We start from the raw sequence: 25,662 nt of genomic DNA, 5'->3' as shown, positions 1-25,662 counted from the left end.
CCAGTACTGCTGAACTTCAAATGATTGAGGAGAGGGGTAGTTCAGTTTTAATAGTTTGTGTGCTTATTTATTTGATGCATTCATTGTTCCCTTTCTTGTTGATGCTCAAGATAATTACTGATTTTGAAACTGAGCAGACTCTTAGAAAACAGTAGTTAATAAACAACCAGTGGCAACAACCAGTAAAAGCTGAATTAATGAACAAAGTGTAAGAAAACTGGGTTACAAAATTAGAGAACTATGAAATAGGAACAATAGACTACGTCCAGTAAATGATACAAGGAAGAAAGAAATTGTCAGTGTTTTCAGATGTTGAAACAACAATCCTGTTCCTTTAATAAGGAATATTTACTATTGCTTTGCTTAGTGCAGTGGTTTTCCAAAATTTTTGAAGCGAGCTTTCTCTATTTCAACTTTTTAAGAACACTTTGAGAAGAAACCCCAATACTCCTTTCCCCCTCTACAACAAAAAATGCAAGAATCTTGCCTCAGTATATTTTAAATTCCCATTTTCTAGTATTAATATATTTGTGGCTTTCTGTTTCATATACTGTACTGAGGCAAACCCAAATTTGTCTTCAGGCCTCTCTGAGCTTCCTCTGTCAGTTCACTCTGTTCCACCTGGAAAATAAACCCTACAAGGAAAGACTGAGGGAATTGGGAATATTTAGTCTGAAGAAGAGGAGGTTGACCCAGTGCTTGTTATCTTCATTTTATTCTTTTAATGCCTAATAAAGGTGGTTGTTGTTGTAGATTTCACAGCTGCCAGATCTTTAGCTGGTTGTTGGCCTTCATTACAATTTGAGCCTCACCCAGAGGCCTAGGAAGTTGTAATGTATCGGCATAGTATTCGTGTGGATCCCAGCAGGGCTGCTTTCTGAATTTGACAGATGTTAATATTGTCAATTAGAAGATGTTTCAAGTGCTGCCCTAGTGTTTTTGGGATGGCGCCAGCATGCCGAATACCACTGGGACGACCTCAGCTGGTTTGTGCCATAGATGCTGAAGCTCGATTTTCAAATCGTGGTATCTAGTGACCTTCTCGTGTTCTTTTTCAATGACCCTGCTGTCACCAGGTACTGCTATGTCGAAGATGGTCACTTTCTTGTCCTCGATCACAGTGATGTCAGATGTATTGTGTTTCAACACTTAGTCCATTTGGATTCGAAAGTCCCACAGGATCTTGACCTTCTCATTTTCCATTACTTTCTCTGGACAATGTTCCCACCAGTTCTTAGCTGTTCTTATGTTGTAATTCTTGCATAAATTCCAGTGGATCATCTTGGCCACTGAGTTGTGTCTCTGTACTCAGTCTGGGCAATCTTTTTGCAGCAGCTGAGGACATGATCTACAGTTTCATCAGCTTCTTTGCACAATCTACATTTTGCATCATTTGAGGATTTTTTGATTTTGGCCTTGATTGAATTTGTTCTGATGGCTTGCTCTTGTGCGGCTAAAATCAGGGATTCGGTTTCCTTTTTCAGAGTTCCAGTTGTTAACCACAGCCAGGTTTTTTCGTTATCCACCTTGTCTTTGATTTTCTCCAGATATTCCAGAAATTGGCCGTGCAGTGCTTTGTTGTGCCAGCTTTCAATCCTCATTTTAATCACATTTTTTCTGTATTCTTGTTTGGTTTTCTGGGTTTGTGGCAAATGTCTGTTCTTCACTTCAATCAATGCCTGTTCTTGACTTTCCTTCACATAATTGGCCAGTGCATGCTTCTCCTCTTCCACTGTTTGCTGTACTTGCAGTAAGCCCCTGCCTCCAGATCTCTGGGGAAGGTATAATCTATCAGTATCACTGCATGGGTGTAAGGCATGGGGCATTGTCGTAAGCTTCCGAGTTTTTCTATCCAATGCTTCCAACTCAGCCTGTGTCCAGGTGGTGATTCCCGCAGTGTACCTGATGACGGGTATGGCCCAGGTGTTGATGGCCTTGATGGTATTCCCGCTGTTTAATTTAGATTTCAAAATTTTCCTGACCCTCTGGGTGTACTCTCTGCTGACAACAGTCTTCACTTGCCCATGCTTGATGTTACATTATTATTATTATTATTATTATTATTAAGAGGAGGTTGACGGGGAACATGATTGCTCTCCTTAAGTATTTTAAGGGCTGTCAGAGGAGGACAGGGAGCTGTTCCTGTTGGCAGCAGAGGATAGGATTGCAGTACTGTATATAAATTATGGAGAAAAATGTTCCAACTAGATATCAGGAAAAGATGTTTTACTGTAAGAGTTATGCCACAGTGGAGTCAGCTGCCTAGGGAGGTAGTGAGTTCCCTTTCACTGGCCATCTTTAGGTAGCGACTAAACAACATTTGTCAGGGATGCTCTAGGACAGCGTTTCCCCAACCTTTCCCCCCCACGGCCCAGTTATTTTACTACCTCTCCTCTGTGACCCACTAAAAAATTTATGGCCTATTTATTAGTAAAATAACACGGCCGGATTTAACAAAGTCACACCCCTGCCACACATCTGCCCGTGCAAGGCCTCATCTGCACGTGGCAGCATCAGGAAGGCTCCCCAGAGTGCCGCTTCCTCCCCCACCTCCCTCGTGGCACAAGCATCTGCCACGAGCTGCGGCTCTGTCCCTGGCCCCTTTTTGGTAGTCAGCTGGCTGGGAAGGAGCCTGGCTGGTCCGGCTCCAGGTGGGTGATGCCCTCTGAGCAAGGACGGTGGTGGGGTGTGTAGAGAGAGTGGCTATGTTAGCTTAACCATCGCCATTTTGTATGCAGTTATTAATGTAACCGTTATTGGTGAACTTTGTAATAGTTCAACATCACTACCACGGTCTTGCTGGCTTTAATAGTTCTTGAAATTAATTGCCTGTCTTTGGCTTCCCACCAGCTTTCCCATCCTGGTACCGAGTAACAGTTAATTGAAGGTCTTGGCCCAGCTGCACAATGTTTTGCTAACGGTTGGAACTTCAATAAACTTTCAGCCACAACACCTGATAAGAATGAAGAGTTACATCACCTGCTTTAGTTAATTGGCACTAAGTTGTGATTGGTTTATTAAGATCACCTGATGTACAATTTCCCTATATCTGCCTTTCCATATTGTAAAGAAAAGAGGCACCTCTCTTATTCCCTGGGTCTCTCCCCCCCCCACCCTTTTTTTTTCCTCCCAATACGCTAATGCTACTCTCACGCTTGGCTAGAAGCTGTCTATTGAGTTATGAGAGCTGCCTTCCATTTTTTCCTCTTCACCCTGCTAAGCAATGGAGAAGTTTTTTACATTTTGATTTTAGTAGGTTCAGTAATTTTGTCTCTGCTTGCTTCTTATTCCAATTGATTGTGCATGCATAGTATGCACCACATCTGACTATCGTTTGTTGAATGATGCTAAGTTCAATAAACTTTAAGAACTTGTTTTAAAGAAACGGTCTCCTTTTTCTGAGCTGTGTGAATGTTCAAAATCCTAACCCACGTTTGAGGAGAGTAGGTCACTCATCCTCTACAGGGTGGTTGGCCCCAGCCCTGGACAATAGGTGACCCACTGTTTTGCTTGCGTGACACGGTGCCAGGTCACAACCCACCATTTGGGAAATGCTGCTCTAGGCTGATCCTGTATTGAGCAGGCCAGGGGTTGGACTAGATGGCCTCTACGGCCCCTTCGAACACTCTGATTCTTCTGCCTCTTGGCATATTGAGAGCCGTTGTCTTATTATGGTTAAACAGACTTGCTAACCTGTCTGGATTAAGAATTGTGAGAGTTTGGGGAAGGTTTTTTGAGGGGTTTTTGGTTAAATACATTTGCCAGTCAGTCAGCGCCTATATTAGCATAAAAATAAATTTGTCAACTTACCTGTGTGAATCAGATCTGACTGTAATTGATGCTTCAATGATGCTAACAGGAAACATCTCCTATTTGATTATCCAGAGTGTGCTAGATACAAGCCAGTTTGTTCATAGAAATGTGGGAAGGAAAGGCTTGATGAGAACATGGTCTGCAATAAATATATGGCTCTATCAATATGACAGCAATTTATTACTTTAACTAGTTTGTAAAGATCCACTCACATGTGTTTGGCACACAGGAAGTTAATCCACCAAAAGCTTTCACTTTGTTTGGTTTCATAGATGTGTTACATATAACACATCACAGCTTATTACAACTGAAAATACTGATCGAGTACTATTGCCATCATGCCTATACTGTAAGGCAATAAATCTGCAAATAGAAGTTGTCTCATGAAAAATATTGCCAGTCAGGCTGGAAATCAGAAGGAATGTTGAAATCTGTGCCTATATGCAAGAAGTGTGAAGGCTTCTCAAAGCATCTACATATATTCAATAAGAAGCCAAATTAAACTCAGTAGATCAGTATTTGTGTGTGGAATCAAACAACTTCTTCACTAGACCAGAAAAACATTTTGGAAAGACAAATGTCGAAACACTCTTGATTTTCTGGATTAACTTAATATGTGCCAAACACATGTGCATAGTTCTTGGTAAACCAGTTAAGCGATAGATACTCATCATATTGCTAGATATATTGCATATAATTATTGCATATATACATGGATGGGTACCCTTTGCTCAGCATCTATGTAGCATTGCCGATATCATTCGTCCTGCACTTTGTGGAGTTGGGGCACAAAATGATTTGGAAAGATGTGGCAGTTGTGTGTGTAATGAACCCTGGTCCTAATTTGTCACGAGGTTATTTAGAATGTGGAGGCTACTGGGAGTTCAGAAGCAGCCATGGACAAATTGCAAAGTTCAATCCCTTTGCCCAGCCTCCTTCTTGCTATGTCATGTGGACCAGTTCCTTTCCAAAGAGCTCACACTTCTGCTGAGTCTGAAAATGCAGCACCATGTGGGAGTCCCTTGTGACCTTGAGTCAGCTTCTTTTAAGAGACCACTTGTTTCTTACTGAAAACAGCAACTTTGGAAAGAAAGGGAGATTTTTGCCTTCCTGTTCCCTTCCAAACTTTGTTTTTAATGTCACCCAGGAGCTTGCATTTCTGCTGAACTTCCTCTTTTCTGTAGCTTAGAAAAGCTCTTTCAGAGTTCCTGGGTTTGGGGGTTTTCTAATAGTTGAAGAACATTTCTTGTCTTGGTTATTGTGGGTTTTCTGGGCTGTGGTCTGGTAGATCTTGTTCCTAACGTTTTGCCTGCATCTGTGGCTGGCATCTTCAGAGGTGTATCACAGAGAGAAGTCTGTTACACACTGTGTTTCTTGTCCTGTTCAGCCACGGTTCTTTTGAACTAGGAATATACTCAGGACCTTATCTTGGAGTTGGTATAAACGGTCAAGGAAGTTCACTACCATATATCTTCCTCCATCTTTTGGCTGATTCTGTTCCTATTTTATAGATGGGGGGAAGGAAAATTAAAGTTGAGCTGAAAAGTGTCTTCCCGAATCCATCTTGTTGGTAATCTCAATGCATTATCCTAGAGAGATGTCATCTTGATGTCATTTTTGCCCAGTTTGGTAACCCTTTAAAGATGCCATTTGCAAGCAGGGTAAATCAAGGTAATAAACGAATGGCTGCTAGGCTCCTTTGTCTGAATACTTCACATGGCTGCTAATTGTACTGTAACACTTGTCTGCATTTTCAGTGCAACCCACTTGAAATGTTTTCCCTGTTTTGTTTCTTTTAGGTTGGCATCCTAAATACATATTTGAAGGACCATCTCCTTCCTCGTGTCCCTGTGTGCCATGTGTTGGCTGTCCTAATGCTTAGAATAGCCCATGTAGCATTAACCAAAACCCGGGCTTTTCAATTGTGGTTCCGGCTCTGTGGAGTGAGCTCCATAAAGAAGGGGAGGCTTTCTTGGAGATCTGCAGGAGGCGGGTCAAGGCCAGCCTGTTTGGCCAACGCTTTTGATGGTGTTTGAATGGCAGGCATCTTTTAAGGGAGGGAGAGAGAAAGCCTTTGCTAATTTATTTAAAAAACTGGAATTGTTTTTAACTACTCTTGTAGGTAGTTGAACCACAAAGAAAAGCAAGGTATAAATGTTTTAATAAATAAACAGAATGGAAATGTGTTCCTGGCAGCCATTTGTTTCCATTAGGCAGTGGTCAGAATCATAGCATTGGAGGATCCGTAAAGACCATCTAGTCTGACCCCCTGCTCAGTCTAGGATGAACTTAAAGCATCCCTGACATATGTCACCTGGCTGCTGCTTGAAGACTGACAGTGAGGGGGAACTCACCCCCTCCCTCGGTTCTGTGGGAAGGTGGTCTGTGAGAAAAAAGGGTTTATTTACTTTACTTGAGATCCAGTTTTAATATATATAGCGAAATCATCCCTGCATAACCATTACCTCATTAAATACTTTAGACAAACCATTTTTGCTCATCTCCATTTGTGTTCTGTCTGTCCTGCCAAATATCTTTGAAAAAACCATTTCTGTACCTTATAAGTAGGTACAGTCTTGGTTTAGCAGGTTTCCGAATAAGAGACCTTTAGGGAGCACAAAGTTTTATGCTACCAAACCTTTAATCAAAGCTTGTGGTCAGTTGGACTTAAAGAATCCATAGGCGAGAACAGCATTGGGGGTGGGGGTGGACATTCTTCAGTCCACTGGGCAATTGCCACAGAATCTCCTTCCCCACCTCCATTTCCACAGCAAAGTGGTTTGGTGCAGCTTCATCGGTAGTGGACTTCAAATGAGGTGTGTAGGAGAATTGGGGCTTTTAACATGTTATGTGTTGCTTGTGGTTGGCCTGTCGGTGATTCCAGGAACTGCATCACATCTCTAGTGCCACCCTAAGCAGAGTTATACGCTATAAAGACCATTTATTTCTGTGATCCTAAAAGGATGTAACCATTGGTACTGCTGATCGGTAAAATGCTCCCCCCCATACCTTACAATAGTTTCTTTCACCACCAGATGGCACACTTCCCCTTTTCTCCCCTGTTCTTCATAGTTGGGAGGGAGGGTGCTAGCTGGTATTGAGCAAAACAAAATTTCAAATGTTAATTTGCATGTGGAATTTTTAAAAAATATCCTTTACTCTGATACATGACTGCCAGTATTTATATCTGATATGTGATTGCCAATATGCTGAGGTAGCATAGTTGCTAAGAGACCGAGTTGCCAATCGGGAAGTCCCTGGTTCAAATTTTGCTTCTGGTGTGGAATCACTTGGTGGCTGTAGAATCAGCAGCCCTGTATCTGCAGTACTTGAGTCAAGATACTATTGAGCTACCTTAAAGGGTCACTGTAAGAATTATAAAAATGTAATATATGGGAAATGTTTGGGTGCTTGGTGAGATTTTATAAAAAATATTTAAAAATGCATATATATGTGTGAGAGAGTGTGTGTGTATGTATATGTACGTGTGTGTGTGTGTGTACATATATTTAATAATAGCAATACTGTTAATAATAATGCTTTAATAATATACCGCCAACAGTAATGGTGGCAGCAGCCATGGTGATATACAATTTCCAGTTCTGCGGAAGTTCAGAAATGCATCTTGTGGGTCATATTTGTTTTCAGTGCCCACTGTAGCCTTTGCCACTCTTCCTTATTAGTAGAAGAAAATATGTAAAACATACAAGTTAAGAAAATTGACATAAATTGGCCAAAGATGCAGAGTTCATGTTTATTTGGCAAAGAGTCTGTCCAGGACACACTGCAGAAGAACAGTAAAACAATATTAGAATTATCCCGATATGCTCACTATAGGATTTTGGTGGCCTTTGGGAGTGGACATCCTCAGTTGGCCCTGTTAGTCTGGAAGAGACCAGCCCTGTTCACAAGTTAACAGTGGGCATGTGTACAAACCATGTACAGTGTCCATTTGATTTTTCATTACATATATTGAGTAATTCTCATCTTACATTCAGCGTATGAAAGCTGGAAACCCCACATTTAGCCAGGTCCTGTTTTCGATTTCATTTGTGCATTGAACGCACATTGGCTCTTTCTTACAAACAGGTTTATGCATGTCTGTGCAAGTTTTACTTGGCTTCACAGCAGAGGCACGTCTAGGAAAAATGTAGCCCAGTGCAAAATCTGAGTTTTCCCCTCCCCTCCTCCTCATTGTACGGGTGGCCCCCTGCCCCCACCACGACCTAACAAACTTTTTTTGGACCAAATCTTGAAGTCAGTGTATGGACGCGGGGGGAAGGAGGAAGGTGGGGGTGATTTTCTGCTCACTGTGTGACTAAATGGCCACAGCTTGGGGACATTTGGCCCCATATGTCCCCCTGGGCAGTACGCCCCTGCTTCACAGTAACTTGCAAAGAGGGTTTGTGAGCTGAGAGTTCTCCTGTGCTGCCTTTGACTGGCTTGTTGTCATTGCTAGGAATTTTTTTAAAAAATCTCTGCGGTGCTTGCCAGTAATCTCTGGGGGCTTGGGCTGATTCCTTACAGACTCTCTCTTTGTACACAAACAGGTGTGCTGGCACTCTGGGCTCTCATCACACATGTGATGTATGTGCAGGATTATTGGAGGACCTGGCTGAAGGGCTTGAAGTTCTTTCTTGTTGTTGGCATTTTCTTCTGCATCCTCGCTGTGATTGGGTTCTGCATGTTCCTGACGCTGGCCATTACACAGCATCAATGTAAGTATGAAGTTGCTTTGATTCAGCTTTCAGTAGGCAGGCTCAGATGTAGCAAGTGGTCCAAAGGAAGGTGAGAGAGTTCTGAATTCAACCTCTAGAACAGGAGACCTCAACCTTTTTGGGCCTGTGGGCATATCTGGAATTCTGACACAGCATGGTTGACGCAGCAACAAAATGGCTGCCACTAAACAGCTGCTGCAGGCGGTGGAGCCAACTTAGTGTCAATAAGACAGTGTAGATTCTTGTGCTAAGGTGGCAGCTGCTTTCAGAAGCCTTGCAGGGCAAAAGGCCTGCTTGACCTCACCTGCTTTCTAAAAACACAGGTTAAGTCTCCAGGTGGAGGGAGCTGAGCTGGGAAAGGGAGTGGCAAAAAGACTGTGCAGGCTTTGGTTCTTCTGGGCGAAGCATCTACTTTGCATGCAGAAAGCCCAGGTTGAATCCCTGGGATTGCCAGTTCAAAATACTGAGTATCAGGAAAGAAGCTGACTTAGAGCTGCTGGCCATCTTAGTAAACAGCACTGACCTTGATAGGCTTAAGGATTTGACTGGATACAAGGAAGCTTTGTGTGTTCCTTATCAAAGGGTGGAATGGTGGCTCACCTGTAGAATGTCTACTTTGCATGTGGAACTTGCTGTCTTCAATGAAGTAGAAGAACAAGAAGAGTTTGGATTTATATTCTCCCCTTTCTCTCCTGTAAGGAGACTCAAAGAGGCTTACAATCTCCTTTCCTTTCCTTTCCTTTCCCTTCCCCCTCCCCCCACAATAAACACCCTGTGAGATGGGTGGGGCTGAAAGAGCTCAGAATAACTGTGACTAGCTCAAGGTCATCCAGCTGGCGTGTGTTGGAGTACACAGGCTAATCTAATTCTCCAGATAAGCCTCCACAGCTCAAGAGGCAGAACAGGGAATCAAACCCGGTTCTCCAGATTAGAGTTCACCTGCTCTTAACCACTATCCCACTGCTGCAGAGGCTCTGGTGACAAGAAAGGCCTCTGCACAAAATCCTATTTTTATTCACTTGATTTCTCACCTACTTTTCTCACTAAGATTACATGGTGGATGACGGAGTTATAAAATACAGTGTAATGCATACAACAAGGAGCTCAGTGGCATACAGTGGTAAGCTGCAGTACTGCAGTCAAAAGCTCTGCACACAACCTGAGTTTGATCCCAACAGAAATCAAATTTCTGGTAGCCAGACCAAGGTTGACTCCGCCTTCCATCCTTCCAGGGTCAGTTAAATGAGTACCCAGGGTGCTGGGGGTAAAATATAGACGACTGAGGATGGCCATGGTAAGCCACTTCATTAATGTGATCTGCCTAAGAAACATTGTGATGTGATGTCACCCCATGGGTCAGTAGTGACCCGGTGCTTGCATAGGGGATGACCTTTTTAATGTATATAGTGCAGGGGTAGGGAACCTTTCACACCCAAAGAGCCATTTGGACCCGTTTTCCACGGAAAAGAAAACACTTGGAGCCTCAAATACTTTTTGACATTTAAAATGAAGATAACACTGTGTGTGTGTGTGTACGTACACACAAACACTCACACCCACACTCATACACCCTTTACGCTTTGTATAAAACATCTATTTTTACACTGCAGAAGAACTCTCTTCTAATCCCAGCTTCTTACTCTGGGATGTAATAAACCTAGAAAGCATGGTAGTGTCACTGTTCTTGAAGGCAAGGTTATAGTTATCAAATTTTCAAACACACTGAATTTATTAAAATTTGGAAGCAAAGGATTCTGAAATATTTGCAAAACTTTTTAAATGCACACACCTCAGACGACTGCATCTGTCTCTTAATATTCAGAATACTTTGTAGAACTTTACAGCCTATTTGCCAATTTTCTTAACTCTACCAATTGAAAGGGCACACGACTACCTCCTTGGCACAACTCCCTTTGTTGGCATGGAAACTCCATGCAAGCTTACTTGTGGAGTAAGTCCTGAGTTCAGCAGGGTTTCTAAATAAGCCTGTATGAAATCTAGGACCAGGAAAGGGGGCGACAACCCAAATACACAGAGCTCCAGAGACTTTCTAACCCTCATGCAGCAATTAAAAGAGCTCCAGAGACTTTCTAACCCCCATGCAGCAATTCAGAAAGGACTCTGGAGCAGTTTCCTGAGTTTGCACCTCTCCCTCAAACCTCGTCTTGCCACCACTACATGGATGAGGTCTGCAAGCTGGCAGAGAGGCTGGTGACTTTGGCTGCCAACAAGGACCAGGCTGCACAAAGTTCTCCTTCCCCAGTTCAGCCACTCATTTTGCCTCAGTCAGGAGGGAAACTAGGCAGGAACTGTGAGGCTGAACCCTTCCCCTTCCCAGCTGCCGAGAGGAGGAGGGAGAAGAGGAGGAGCGCCCAGCCGAGCAAACACACAAAGCCAACACAACTCAACTCCAGCCTGGAGGAGAGGCTCCAGTGAGTGCCCGAGCTGCTCCCCCAAGGTGCTCCCACTTGCAAAGGAGTCCGTCCTCGTGCACCGCTTATCCCATTTTCTTGGTGCCTCACTTTGGAAGGTCCGGCTGCTGGGACCTGCCCCCACTTGCCAAAATCCATCCCCCCCATGCATTATTGCACCTCCTGCATCCCATTTCTCGCTGAGTGCTTCTCTTTGGGAAGGTCTGGCTGCTGGGACCTGCCCCAGACTTCCAAACAAATTTGTCACCTCTATGGCCGCACCACAACCTTGCATTTCTTAGCCTTCTCTTTGCAGGGTCCACACTGAGGTGCCCTGACCCGTGCTTGAAAATCCTCAGATGCCTCTGAGCAGCGCCCGCATCCCCTTTCTTGTTGCTTCTTTTTGCAAGGTCCTGCTGGGGACTGCAGCTAGGATGGAAGCTGCCTGGGGGGTGGGGAGGGGAGCTGGCAGGAAAGAAAGGATAGCTTCTCACCTTCCCTGGGGGCGGCTTTACTTCAGCACCGCCCCTCCCAAAGTCCCGTTTTGAATGCAGCTAGGCAGGGGGGAGGATCCAAGCAGGCAGAGGAGGATCCAGGCAGGCTTCCTTTATTTTTGCACAGTGTGGAAGATAAGTTTTGCAGAAGGAGCTAGGTGTCCATCTGCTGGGCACGGGCGGCGGTGGGGGCGGGAGGAAGAGTCCGAGGGGTTTTTTGCGGCTCTAGCCTCAGACAGGACCCAAGGGGAAGGAGGAGGGGATGGGGCCTGGCTGGCTGGCCCCAGGAAGGGACAGTCATGCTGGGAGCCGCGCAATCTGAGGATAGAAAAGAGCCAGAGTCTTTGACTCTCACAGGCTTGCAGGTTCGACCCTGATATGAAGTGAATAATGCAGAAATTACCAAACTGATTACAGAAATTAAAGTGTATAATGTGTCTCGTAACCTGGATCTTACCATTGCACCAAAAAAACCCTGAATTTGACAATTAGAGAATGCTGAAGTTAAAATTAGAAACAGTTCAAAAAAGTATATATCAAGTATATGTCAATATTATTAATTGTATAGCCTGCCTCCTTTTGCAATGAAGCTCCAGACAGATTACAGTATAATACATTGCCATCAAATAGCATGAAACATCTAATAAGCAAAGTAATATGACTAGAATTACAAAAAAATAGAAGCAGTTCAAAGAAAATATATATCAGGAAATTCAAATATTGGATTTGTCAACATGGAACACAATTCAGTGAAAGCAGGATATTATGTACATTAAACAGAGTTTGCAGAATGACAGAAGTGTGGGAGCCTTCCTGGGGAAGGGGTGGAAGAAACTGCCTGAAAAATCCAGAGACTATTAAATGAAAATTTAAGCAGTGTATGCCCTTCTGGTAGAATTCTGTTCTACAATATCCCTATTGCATTTATGAAACGTGTCTTTCACGCAGTGCTTAGGTTGAAATAGACCATCTGGAGAGTTCCACAGGTGAGAAGAATTTCCAACAGGGGAATGGGAATTTCACAACCTCCTCCTGTCCCACTACAGATCTAAATATGCCCTGGTGGTTGTTCCTGGTAAAAGGGGACTCCCAGGAATTGCTCGCAGGGATGGGGAGTCGGAGGTCTGCAGTGGGAAGGAAGAATCCCCCCATCCTTTGTCAGTGAAGATCCTCCATGGGGTCCGTGTGTGTAAAGTGCCATCAAGTCATAGTCAAGTAATGATGACCCTGTGGGGTTTTCAAGGCAAGAGCCATTCAAATGTGGTTTGCCCTTGATTGGACTTCCTTGGAGTTCTCCCATCCATGTACATAACTTGGGGCCAATCTGCTCAGCTCATGAGATCCGATGTGGTCAGGCTAGCCTGGGCCATTTAGGGCAGAGACCATGGGATCTAGCCGTGGTGTATTTATACAACCAGTTCATGGATGGCTACAGGCTATGGGGAAAGTTACCTATGTTCAGAAGCTTTGGACTGGGGATGACCAGCAGCATAGGTTGTACTGTCCTGTTGTGGTATCTCACTATGTCTGTTCCCTCCATTTAGCCTTGATGGATCCAAAGAGTTACTACCTGTCTTGCATCTGGAGCCTCCTCTCCTTCAAGTGGGCCTTTCTCCTCTCCTTATATTCTTTCCGGTACAAGAAACTTGAGGTTTGCACGGACATCTAGCATTCTTAGTGACTTCTAACACCTGGACTTGATCCCGCTGAGGGCGTGTGTGTGAGAGAACTATTGGACAATTTGAGTAGAGCACCAGATCCTCCATGCTGGCTAGAAGGAAACCCACAAGAGAGTGGAAAGCGCGAACCTGTCCCAGCTCTGCTTACCTGTTTTGCCAAAGTTGCACTTGTGGGGACTTTCTCCTCCAACTGCTTTCATCCAGCTGCTTGCTGCTTTCAGAGCCACCTTCCACCTATCTTGTCTACATTACCTTTTGCGAGAGTCACGTCCTTGTTCAAGAGTTCTGTCTTCTCATGCTGAGTGAAAACTTGGATTCCAAGTCAAGACCCCTCTTTTTTCAGAGCCTGAGTCTGCACATATCTGCGTGTGTATTTCTGTCCCATTTTTTTTGTGTGTGAAGCTGTAGGTTTTAATTTGGGAAGGAGTTGGCTTAATCAGTATGCACTCCATTAGGCCCTCCTTTGTATCTCTTGAGCTACCGCCGCCACCATTTGTGTTAGTGGTGCGTGAGGTACTCCATAAGGAAGCCCAAGCTGGTTTATACTACTTTTTTTCCATACAGAGGTATTTTCATAGAGCAAGGCATAATATGATTCTGAAAGAAGACTATTTTGAACAACACTTCCCCCCACATATGCATATCTTATTATTTTTCTTTGTTTGTTGCTGTTCACAGCTTTAAGGAGAAGGAAACCTGTGAATATTTATGCACAAAATGCTTCCGACCCTTTTTCTTCTCCAGGCACTTTTAAAGGGGTTGGCTGTTGATGTTTTTAAATTGAGATTTTAAATTATGTTGACTCTACTTTTTTTTTTGAAGATGAGACACTGCAGAACCTGAAAACTAGGAGTGGTAGGAAGGGACTCCTTCCCAAACTGCTTATTATTGTTAGGACAAATTAACATTCACCTTATCCAAAGAGACTTGGATTAAAGGTCTAAAAAATGTACTATATGCTGTCAGAATAGCCCAATGAGCTTGTGATTTTTTTATTCTGAATAGCTCAAATTCAGGGAGAGGGCTGATATTTACCCTGGGAGCTGTTTGTGTCATCTGCATTTTTTGCTGTGTATGTTTTGGACCAAAATGTGTTGGAACCACCCACAGTTCTTACCTGACTTTTTTTTTTCGAAGTTCAGTGCACTACCACAAGAAGTAAAAGTAAGCGAAACCCTGGTTCTCAGATGGCCTCATCCAGCCAGCCATGGCTTAAAAAAAACAACCACGCAGCTTCATTCCAGGTGTGTTCTGAAAAGCACTGCTTGTAATCTCTTTTTAAAAAAAATGTGGTAATGATGTGTGGGGGGGTTCATTTTAATGGAGTCAAGATCAAGAAAACAAGATGAATATTATGGAATAAAAAATAGAGATAGGCGTTATAGTCACAGAAGAAGGAACTTAGATCCTTTGGAACTTCTTGAATTGTCGCTGTAAGAGCCAGATCTTTGTTTGTTGATTCCCTGTCAGACAGTTTGCTGCCCTCGGGGGCTATCCGAGTGATGAGTACCCCTGGAAGCATCTCACTTTCGGGCCTGTGATGCTGCTTCCTCCCCCAGCTTAGGAATCACGGATCTGTCCGCCGTTAGGCCCACGATTCCCTCCCTGCCTGTACCTTTCTAGCATCGAAAGCCTTTCTGTGGATCCTGAAATCACAGATTTGTGAGCTTCATTCCAAGAAAAAAACCTGTGGGGAGATTGGGCCTAAAAACAGATTTACACTGCCAGGAATCTGGCCACAGCTTTTAAGTCTACAGAAGGTTTCTTAAGCCCTTTGTGGCCTTATTGGACCAATATCCATGATGCTCCCAGAATAGAAAGCAACAAGGCGAATCATCAGATCCAGAAGCTGACACTGGTAGTTTCTTAGCCTGTACTGGAGGGAGATGGGATGGGAATTGTATGTGGGAAAGAGGAATCCTCTTTGCTGAATTAGAAAGCCAAGGAGCTTTCTGTCCTGTGGGCATGTTGCTTGGCTGTTCAGTGAGTGTCTAGGGCACCCTGCCAAGATCAAAGCCCACAGGCAGCCAAAGGAAGGGTTTGCAGTTGAGGAAAGGGCGACCTGTTGGTGACTTCTCAAAGCCACTTGTGCCTTTTTAAAAAAAACTATGTGAACCTCCCCTTGGGTGGGGGAGTTCTCATCTGGTTGCAATTTGCAGTGGCTGGAGAAAGAACGAGGGAGTTGGTTAAAGGCCCCAAAAAAACGTTGCAAAAGGTTTTCTGGGTTGGCATGGAAATCTAGAGTGAGGAGAATTCAGCAGAAGCACAGAAAGAGGGTCTTGAATGGTACAAAATCCAGTTGGCTAACAGCCTCTTTGTTACAGGAAGGGTAGGAGGACATGAAACAAGTGGCAGGCTGATTGGTTAAGGTGGCCTGGGAATAACGGGGAATCTTGCTTTCCATCCTGCATTTTCCACATGTCCCATGAAGTTACATGATGGCCTTTTGTCTTGTTGATATGTTGGTTTTAACTTCCTGTTACATCCTGTTTAATTCCACCTTTGGGAATTCTACTCCATTTGTGTTTTGCTTTCCTGTACAATATTTGTAGCAAATGCACAACCAGCTCACCAGGAGAAGACTGCTCACAGGTTGCTTTTTCTTACAAATAAAGGGGAAAAAAAGAAGAATCTATTTGATATATTTCTTGCAGAAGGTAGCTACAAGTATGGAACGGGGTGGGGGAGAAAGTGTGTAGATAGGAGGCAGATATATATCACATGTGCCCTCTAAAGCCACATGGCAGGTAAATTTCAGCTTCTGCCTGAGGCACCAGTTCTTTGTTGTAGTTAAAAGCTTCCCAGCAAATTCTGCTTTTTTGACAAGCTACATTCAACTTCAGTAGCACTTTGGAGAATACCAAAATTGGGGTGGGGGGTGGGTGGGCTATAAGCTTGCGAGAGTCTCGAAATCACATTCCCTCCAAAATCTTCTTGATCTCTAAATCTTCTTGGCTACTGGACTCAAATTTAGCTCCTGGTGAAGACCAATGTGGCTGTTCTCCTGACATTAGCTGCATTGGTGGGGTGGTGGTGGTAGAGGGGAGGTTACTGTAGGACTAAGGATTCAAGGGAATACATGCATGCACCCCAGAGCTGGGTCAAACCCTCCATAGAATTGTTTTACCTCACCAGTGAGAGCTTGTCCTAGAATCACTGCATTTCAAAGCAGGTCCTGTTCTATTTCCCAAAATAAAAGCAATCTAGAAGGTGCCCTGTTCTTGGCCAGAACAGTGGGAGACACACAAAGTGTAACAGTTCAAAAACAAGGTTTATTGCTTAGAAGAATTGAGACCCTAACTCCTCCCAGGGTCTGACTAAGATAAGGTACTTTCTTGACTGGTGAACAAACTTGAAGTTGTAGACTTTTATTCTTTCTTGACTCCTTTCAAGAAACTCCACTTGTCTATCCTTCCTTCAGTCTTTTGTCTGGATTCTATTTTCTGTTGACACCTTAACTTTGCGTTCTCTAGACTATATACACTTTAGTCTATGCACGTGAAGCGTTTATTGCTTAAGAAGAATTGAGACCCTAACTCCTCCCAGATTTTGACTAAGATAAAATTACTTTCTTGACTAAGTGAGAACAAACTTGAGAGATTATGAACTTTTATTTATGCTTGGCTCTTTCAAGAAACTCCACTTGTCTATCCTTCCTTCAGTCTTTTGTCTGGATTCTATTTTCTGTTGACACCTTAACTTTGCGTTCTCTAGACTATATACACTTTAGTCTATGCACCGTAGACGTAACAGATATTACAGCCTTCCAACTCCCCAGGCACCATAGACTGACTGAGCTAAACAGGAGCATTGCTGGGTAATGAAGGAAGAGCTAGTCAGAGGCAGTGGTTCTCTCCAACCTTCCTAATGCCACAACCCTTTGATACAGTTCCTCATGTTGTGGTGACCCCCAACCCTAACACTTATCCATTTTACAGATGGAGAACACTGATGCAGAGAGAGTCTTAGGCTACCCCTGTAGAGGATGTTCATTTCGATACCAAAGGAGTCCCGACCCCCAGGTTGAGAACAACACTGGTCCTGAGAAATTTCTGCTTAAAGGAACAGGAGTCTAGAAGTAAAAGTTCCCTCCCTCGAGAGGTACACTGTACAAGGAGACTAAGCTCATTATAACTATAGGGATAACTGATGCTTAATAAGAGAAAATAATAATAAAACTTACTCTGGGGGGCATAACTAACAGGTCCCTCAGTGCTTGGATAAAAGCAACCTTTCTTTTGGCTGTCTTCCCAAGAAGCAGGCTCCCTCCCATACCATGCCTTGTAACTTGCCCTGCAGGGTTTTGAAATATGCAGTTACCTCCTATGTTTTCCTGGGCAGGGGATAAGCGGGGGACTTTTATACTTGGCATGGAGGTGAGATTCCAATAGCTCCTTTCCTACCTGGAGCCAAGGGGTATGTCTGTATTAGCTCTACATGCAGAAGGCGGAGGCAGATGGGGAGAGGAGGCTGGCTCTGTGGATGTGCAGGTGTCTCTTGCCCTTGCATGAAAGGAGGAAGAGCGAGGTAAGGATGGGATAAGAGTGAAGTAATTACAGCCTTGCTGGAAAGGGAAGGAAAAGGAAGCTATGTTGATGGGCTGGGAGGAGGTGACTGTAAGCTCCCACTTTGAGTGAAGATGTGCCCCACCTGCTCTCAGTCACTGTAATAGAAATACATTTTCCCTAATCTGAGGCAGCCAATTTTTTTTTCAATACCATGTAGCCCCTCTCTAGAATTTCAAGGGAGCTGTGGGTGCTTTTTTCAGTAGCCTATGCTTAGCTTAAATTAAATGTCGCACTGAAAGGTTTATGTACCCTTTTGTAACATCACGCACCTCCTGGATCAGTAATTTTAATTCTTTACATAATCTGCAGGTATTACATAATTAATCTTAACAAAGTGAACGTACAGAAAATCAGTTTTATTTTTTTTTAAAGTGTATTGGAGAAAGGGGAATAAAGCGGTTTTCTTGCAGCCTGTTGATTTAAAGGAAGGGGACTGGAGCTCCTGGACCATGAGAAGTCAGGAAATTATGCCTTTGCATATCCTGCCAAAGGAAGAAACAGATGGAGCCGTGACCAGAGCTTCATCGAGGACTCAAGAGGGACACACAAAAAATGTTCTTTCAGCACTGTGTTCCTTCATCCCATAACTGAGAAGGAAACCCCAGCAGTATTGTGGCCCTCCATTTGCAGGCCAAAATATATGACACACAAACCAGCGAAAGAGTTTACGTGTTTTTTGTGTCCCAATAATTCAAAGACTCTATTATTGACCAGAGAACCCACGATTGAGTCTAACAGCCTCGGTCCTTCGCGCCTGTGTTATGCGGTTTCCTACTCCAGGTTTCAACTCAGCGGTTATCCGCTTACTAACCGAGCTTCCGGCGTTATGCCATGCCATTCCAGCTTCGGGCGGCATCCTATACGGCGGATTTATGATGCGACTGTTCAGCTGGTGGAACAAGAGTTGATAGTAAACCCGGAAAAGCTTGAGAAATCTGCGGGGCGATATCGAAGCGACACGCACATCCATTCAACCAATCAGAAGGGCAACCGTTTAGCATGGCATGAAGCGGGAGAGTAAAGTAGAGGTAGCGGACTTTTTTTTTTTTTATACAGTTTCCCTCGCGTTTGAAGCTTCCCGATATCAAGATTGAACTTTCAAAGTGACGAGGAGAAATCACTGGCTAAGGAAAAAATTTTGGCGCCGGTAATTGTCAATGCTACGCATGCTTCTGACTGTCACGGAAACTGTAAAAAAAAAAAGCAAAGAAGTGATTTCCCGTTCCCTCCCTTAACACCCAAGCGCCAATCGATCGAGGGAAGCCGAAACAGGAATTTTCCGCCCACTTAGCTTTCGGTTCCAGGGGCCAAAGAGAGTTGCTGTCGCGGACAGCCAGGAATGCGCCCCCCCATTTGAAGGGAACCGAGTTAGAGCCTTCACTCCCGCTTTTGTAGTTAGCGGAAACACCCAGGGAGTTATTTGCCAACTATCCCAAGCTACCAGAGAATAGATTGCTGAGATCAGCAGAGCACCAAACTTATTTTTTGTATGTATCCTGTTTTTTCTAAAGGGAGACTCAAACAGCTTATTGCAACGCATTCTCCCTTCTTCCATTTGATTCCCTGTAGCAACAACAACCCTGTGAGGTAGGGTTGGCTGAGAGTCTGTGGACAAAATGATACCCTTAAAGCTTCCATAGCAGAACAGGAAATTGCATTTGGTGTGGCCCAGAAGTTCCTGAGTCTGACATGCTAAACTGTCATACCACACTGAATTTTGAATTGAACAGGAAAACAGGTTTTGTAAAGTAAATATCAGCTCTATATATGGCAAAGAAAGCTTGGAGAAGCTAGCAGCTGAGGAAATTAAATAACAAAAAATGTACCTGGCTGTTGTGTAAGGTTTCCGGTCTGTGAGGGCTAATACAGTGGTCTGGTAGTTTTGCTCCTAGCGTTTTGCCCTCATGCCTATGGCTGGCATCTTCAGAGGGCATGTCACAGAAAGATGGAGAAAAAACACAGGAACACATCTTGGAGTGTGACTTGCCTCTGAAGATACTAATGCCCCAGCCATAGATGCAAGCAAAGATGTTAGAAGACAAGAAACAATGCGCAGCCTAATGTAAGCACAATAGCCGGATGATTCAGCTGTGAAAACCTTCCAACAACACAAAGAAAAGCAAAGCATTATTTTTTTATCCTTGAGATAGAAAGCAGCTGACTACTGCCTGAAAGCAGTGTTCTATGCTGATAGAAATGCATCGTTCTCCCAAGCCACTGTAAGAGGCTTCTAGGAATCAGTAAGGTACAGACTTTCTGCCACAAAGCACTGCTGAAAATTCATTCAGACACAGCTGGCCAGCCCGGCTGAAGAGTTAAAAAAGCCAAGCAGCTGCAGGTTAAATTTACCAAAACAGATTCTTGTCTGTGCCTTCATGTAGAACATGCAGGGCCTTGAAGCCCTGGATCTTGAACCAGACAAACTTTCCAGAGAAAAGGATGTGGAAAAAGACAAAATCAGAACCAAATGGCAGTGGAGACATCAATTAATTGACGAAGAATTAATGAACTACTGGGCCACCACAGGAATTTTCCCAAAAGTTCTTAACCTTTTTAAAAAATAATACTGCTGATCTTTCAACAAAATATGCCAATTTATCATATAACATCAATATGTAATTTATCAATAACTTCTATGGCAGGAGTTGAAAATAGCCAATGACATCCCAGTTTTGAAAACAAAAGGATCTGAGGGGACTTGCAAAACATTGAATCCACTTAGCTTTAGTATATGTAGTTGTGTGTGTGTGTGTATTAAAATTCCATCAGAGTCACAACCTTGACCTATGGTGACTCCCCTTAGGCCACTATGATGGCTGTAGGAACCTTGGTGCCCACTGACACCTTACCTCTGGAACCTGCCAAATGTTTGTACTAGGAAGTGAAGAGGGTAGGGCTGATGAACTACTGGATATTTGATTGTGGCTGGGCAGATTTTTTTAAAAAAAAAATGTTGCTTTGGTGGCAGCTATTACCGCAACAACACCAACTATCTACACTGTGTTACTGCTGTGGCAATGAATTTTTGAGCTGAATCCCCAGCCTCCTGCAGCAGCCATTTTGCTTGGCGACCGTCTTGTTGACTATTGTGCTCACCTATGGGCTCAAAAGGTCCTGATCCCCAAAATTGAAGGGACATTCAGCAGTGCTTCACCATTGCCTCCTTCTGCATAGCAATACTGGACTTCCTTGCTGGTTTTCCATCCAAATCCATCCTAACAAGAATGAATTCTGCTTAGCAGTCTAGATCTGACATAATCAGGCTAGCTTGAACCATACAGGTCAGGGCAGTTAAGTACCTATCCAAGGTGAACTGGTAGGAAGTGTCGGTAACATTAAACAGGTATGGAAGAGCCTCCCACCAACATGGGTGAAGCATCACTTCTGGAAGGGGAGGTGTAAGGTTGGGGGGTTAGTTTCTGCTCCTTCCCTGACCTTGTGAATTCCACGTTCTGGGCTGCGTGCCGGGATGGTTGCACATCTTTAACCTTGCTGCACTTATCTTATGCGTTTGAAGCTTGTTTTCAGCTCTGCCGTGGGAATTAGCTTGGGAGTTGGGGAGGCTGGATTGTCGTATAAAGCGACACCTCAAGCCCAGGGAAAGTCCAGAATCCATTAAGTGTATTGTGATAATTGAAGTTTATGAAATAAAGGAGCTGAAACCAGTTGCTATATTTCGAGGAGTCCTTTGAGGTTCCTTACAGAGTCTTTCTTCATCAGCCTGTTTCTTTAAGAAAAGGAATGGCCCAAGTAGATGCTACATACTTGGATTCCAAATGTAGTGCCTCACCAAGGTTTTCACCAGGTAACTATGTCAAGAGACAAAGAGACAGGGCCTTTCAGTAGAGTGATTTAACATAGAAGCAGGGAAGAAATCAACAATTTGTGTAGGGGTGGGTATGGGGAAATAAGCAGCAGAGGTCCCACCAGGAACCTATGCTGAGATTGGTGCTGTTAAATTTATTCATAAATGACCTGAAATGAGGGATGAAGAATAAATCATAACACTTAAGTGGCAACAGGTCTCATCTGACTTGTGGTGACCCCAAAAGCGAGAAGCAAACAAAGGTGGTTTGCCATTGCCTTCCTCTGCATAGTGACTGGGTATTCCTTGGTGGTTTCCCATCTAAATATTAACCAGGGCTGATTCTACTTAGCTTTGAGATCTGATGAGACTGCACTTGATCAGGGTAGTAAGATGTAGTATCAGTCTTGTTCAAGTTCCTGCTGTGGCCTCATTTGAAATACTGTCAACAGTTCTGGTCTCTACATCACAAAAAGATATTGGACATCTGGGAAAAGTGCAGAAAACAGTATTCAAAAGGATCACTCTGGAGCATCTTCCCTATGAGATAAAGCTAAAGCCTCCAGTGATGTTTAGGTTTTAGAAGCAATAGTCAACAAGCTAAGGTTTAGGTAGCCAGCCCGCTCTTCCCTTTTTTTTATAGTCAACAAGCTGAGGTTTAGGTAGCCACCCTACCCTTCTCAGCAGCCCTGAGTAGGCTACAAGAAAAGGGAGTTAATTCAAAGCCACAATATATTGCTCAAAGCAGTCCTCCAATATCTATTCAAGACAATAATGTATGCCTGTGGGCCTAGGAGCACATTTGGAAGTCTGACATGGAATGGTCAGCAACACAATGGCTGCCACAAAATGGCAGCAGCAGGAGGCAGAGCCAGTCGCAAAATGGCTTAACTTCATTAACACAGAGCAGATCCTTGTGCTGTGGTGGCAGCTGCTGCAAAGCAACATTTTTAAAAATCTGCACGGCCAATCAAATCTCCAGTAGTGAATCAGAAGCCTTGCCGGATAAAAGCCCTACCTGGTCCCACCTAAAAACATTTGGTGGGAGCCAGAAAAGGTGTCAGCAGGTGCCACGGTGTCCACGGGCACCACATGGGGGACCCCTGGTGTAGATGGTTGCTGATATATATATATTTAAAAAACAATATTTGCATATTAGCCAAAACTTCTACAGCTGTGAGAGTATAACAAGCTTAGCTAACCCTTTATAAATACGTTCCCATACTCATAATTCCCATATTTCTGGCAGTGCTTCTTGGGTCTGATCCAGCAAGACTAAAAGAAGCAAAGGGTAGAAGTGTTGTCAATGCAAAACCTGGTCCATCCTACAGAGTTTCTAAAGTCTGATTTTTAAAAGGCAGCTTTTGTAGCAATGGAGATTAAGGACACACCCAGCAGGAAGAGAAAACAATGGAGACCTACAAGAATCTGATTGAGGAACAAAGTTGAATATGATTAAAATATTTTTGTTATTTATTTATTTATGCACTGCGTTTATGGAGACCCGCAGTGGCCCACGTGGTTTTCCTCTCTTCCCTTTTATCCTCACAACAACCTTGTGAGGTAGGTTAGACTGAGACTGTGTGATTGGCCCAAGGTGGTTTCTGTAGCAGAGTAAGATTCCATGACGGAATAGTTATTTTAACCTAGATCTCCCAGAATCTAGACTGTCACTGCAGCCACTAGACCACATTGGCTCTCTTTTAAAAAAAATAAAAATCTGCAGACCTGCCAAAATTACAATTGATCTCCAGACTACAGAAATCATTTTTCTTGAAGAAAATAGGTGCTTTGGAGGATGGACTCAGGGGCTAGGGTTGCCAGCTCCAGGTTGAAAAATACCTGGAGATTTGTGAAGTGGAACCAGAGAAGGGTGGGATTTGGGGTGGGGATGGACTTCAGTGGGGTATAATGCCATAGAGATGGCCTTCCCAAGTGGCCATTTTCTCCAGGTGGACTGATCTCTGTTGCCTGGTGATCAGTTATAGTAGTGAGAGATCTCCAGCCAACACCTGGAGGCTGGCAACCATCTCAGTGTCATTATACCCCACTGAGCCCCCCCACCCCAGCAGTGGCATAGTGGTTAAGAGCAGGTGCACTCTAATCTGGAGGAACCGGGTTTGATTCCCCGCTCTGCTGCTTGAGCTGTGGAGGCTTATCTGGGGAATTCAGATTAGCCTGTGCACTCCCACACACACCAGTTGGGTGACCTTGGGCTAGTCACAGTTCTTCTGAGCTCTCTCAGCTTCACCTACCTGACAGGGTGTTTGTTGTGAGGGGGGAAGGGAAAGGAGATTGTCAGCCCCTTTGAGTCTCCTTACAGGAGGGAAAGGGGGGATATAAATCCAATTCTTCTTCTTCTCTCCAAACCTCACTCACTCAAGGATACACCTCAAATCTCTAGAAATTTCCCTAATGGGACACATGGCAACCCTAATTAGCCGTAGTGATGCTGCCTGCAGAGCATCCCTTATGTTTCCATAAGTAAATGTGCTGGATAATTTTTTAAGGAAAACTGAACATTTAGGGCAAAGGTCTGGTATAGCCCCTGGGGAGCAAGGATCTCTGCAGCGACAGTCTTGAAGAACCAACACTGGCAGAGTCCCTGCAGGCTCTTGTCCAAAGAATCTGTCCTGGGAACCTCAGATCTGACCACTGCCAAATTTGGGTTGGGGTGTTTGGGAAGAAGCCGCCAGGATCTGTTTCCACTCAGGCTTCCAAGGCCTCAGCCCCTGTGTTGGCACATTGACAGGGTGAGGCGTGGATGTTTGTTTCTCCTCATCTGTGGATTTTTGTCGTTGAGCCAAGAAGCCGAGATGCTGGTGGGAGGCCTCAATAATTGGAACATTTGGGATGCATTTGGGAGCCAAAGGGCTGGGATGGCCTTTTAGCTTTGATGGAGTTCCTGGAGGAGGATTCGTGCCAAGGCTCTGTAACCCTGTGGTCGAACAGCCCGGTTCTGGGATTCTGCAGCAGCCAGCTGGAGTCTGGAGCCAATTATGCCTGCAGGGAGTTTGAAACAGCTCGGCTGAACCCCTCAGTGAACATCTGTGTCATCTCTGAGAGAAAAGATTGCTTACCCTTCAATGAAGTTAGCAAGAACCTTCAGAAAGACCCTAAGGTGGGGTCCTAAACGTGATGCCCACGGCTGCCATGACGCCCACCAATACTTTTTGTGGTGCCCACCAAGTGTTTTGGAAAGTGGGCAAGGCCGGATGGAGGATGCCGGGCTTGAAACCTCCCAATATTTGGTAACTGGTTTCTCCATGGCCGACATTTGGTGCCCAGTCTCCTTGTTAAAAATTCCAAAGATGTCCACCTGATCCACAAAATTGGGAATAATTGTTGTATTTATTTCCTCTGATGTGTCCTGCAGTTGCTTTCCAGACAAGGTGTATTAGGCCTTCATTCCACATTAGGGGCTCTGTAAGATACATGAAGAGAACAGTCGAGTTACACTCTCCTTGCATAATGAGGTTGACAAGAGCGGGCTTATATTCTCCGTGTGGTTTTCTCTGTCTGAAAACAAAATTGCATGACAAACCGGAGCCAAACGAGTTTTGCGTCAAAAAAGTAATGTTTTCATTTTACATGTTTAGCATCAAATGTAGAGGTATACAGAGATCACATACAGACTTTCAAAAATGCCATTCCTTTGTAAAAGATGTTGTTTGAATCCCAAAAGTAAGGCCACCAATAGGTAAATGGGACCAGACTGATTAAACCACATTGCAACGTTCCCTCCATAGCTTTAATTGCCATATAAACCACTGGTAAGTAGATGGTGGTTGAAATAACAGCATCAACAACTGTTTAACAATCACTTAAATATAACAATATAACAGCATTTTTAATTATTATTATTATAGTGGGGAAGGGGACATTAGATTTGTTTTTTCCCCTTTTTGTCTGTGTTGTCTACATGTGTAAAATTAATATTTTTTTCAAACACAAATATTGGTCTTTAAAGTGTCACTGGACTTTTATTTCACTAATAGCAGACTGATGTGGCTACACTGTTGCAAGTAACATCCAGTACTTATTCTGTTCTTGGAAACAGAAAGCCAGATGTTGGTCTATGAGCAATCAAACAATGACAATGGACAAGGCAGGCACAATGGGTGTGTAACATATAATGAGACTTGGTAAATTGAACCTGGGTTGTTGTGACAAT

General features: G+C 43.9%; 1 protein-coding gene across 1 annotated transcript in view; it reads left to right on the top strand.

The window, feature by feature from the left end:
- Positions 1-13,105, top strand: part of SLC48A1 (solute carrier family 48 member 1) — a 28,191-nt gene extending 15,086 nt beyond the window's left edge. Inside the window, exons 2-3 of the mRNA XM_048487499.1 lie at positions 8,364-8,531; positions 12,981-13,105. Coding sequence (XP_048343456.1) covers positions 8,364-8,531; positions 12,981-13,105 — 293 coding nt within the window. The remainder of the gene's footprint in view (positions 1-8,363; positions 8,532-12,980) is intronic.
- The last annotated feature ends 12,557 nt before the right edge of the window (positions 13,106-25,662 follow it).

This window comes from Sphaerodactylus townsendi, linkage group LG03, assembly GCF_021028975.2.
Source record: "Sphaerodactylus townsendi isolate TG3544 linkage group LG03, MPM_Stown_v2.3, whole genome shotgun sequence".
NCBI lineage: Eukaryota > Metazoa > Chordata > Lepidosauria > Squamata > Sphaerodactylidae > Sphaerodactylus > Sphaerodactylus townsendi.
Note: the sequence above shows the minus strand (reverse complement) of the source record. Positions and strands in the feature narration are given on the sequence as shown.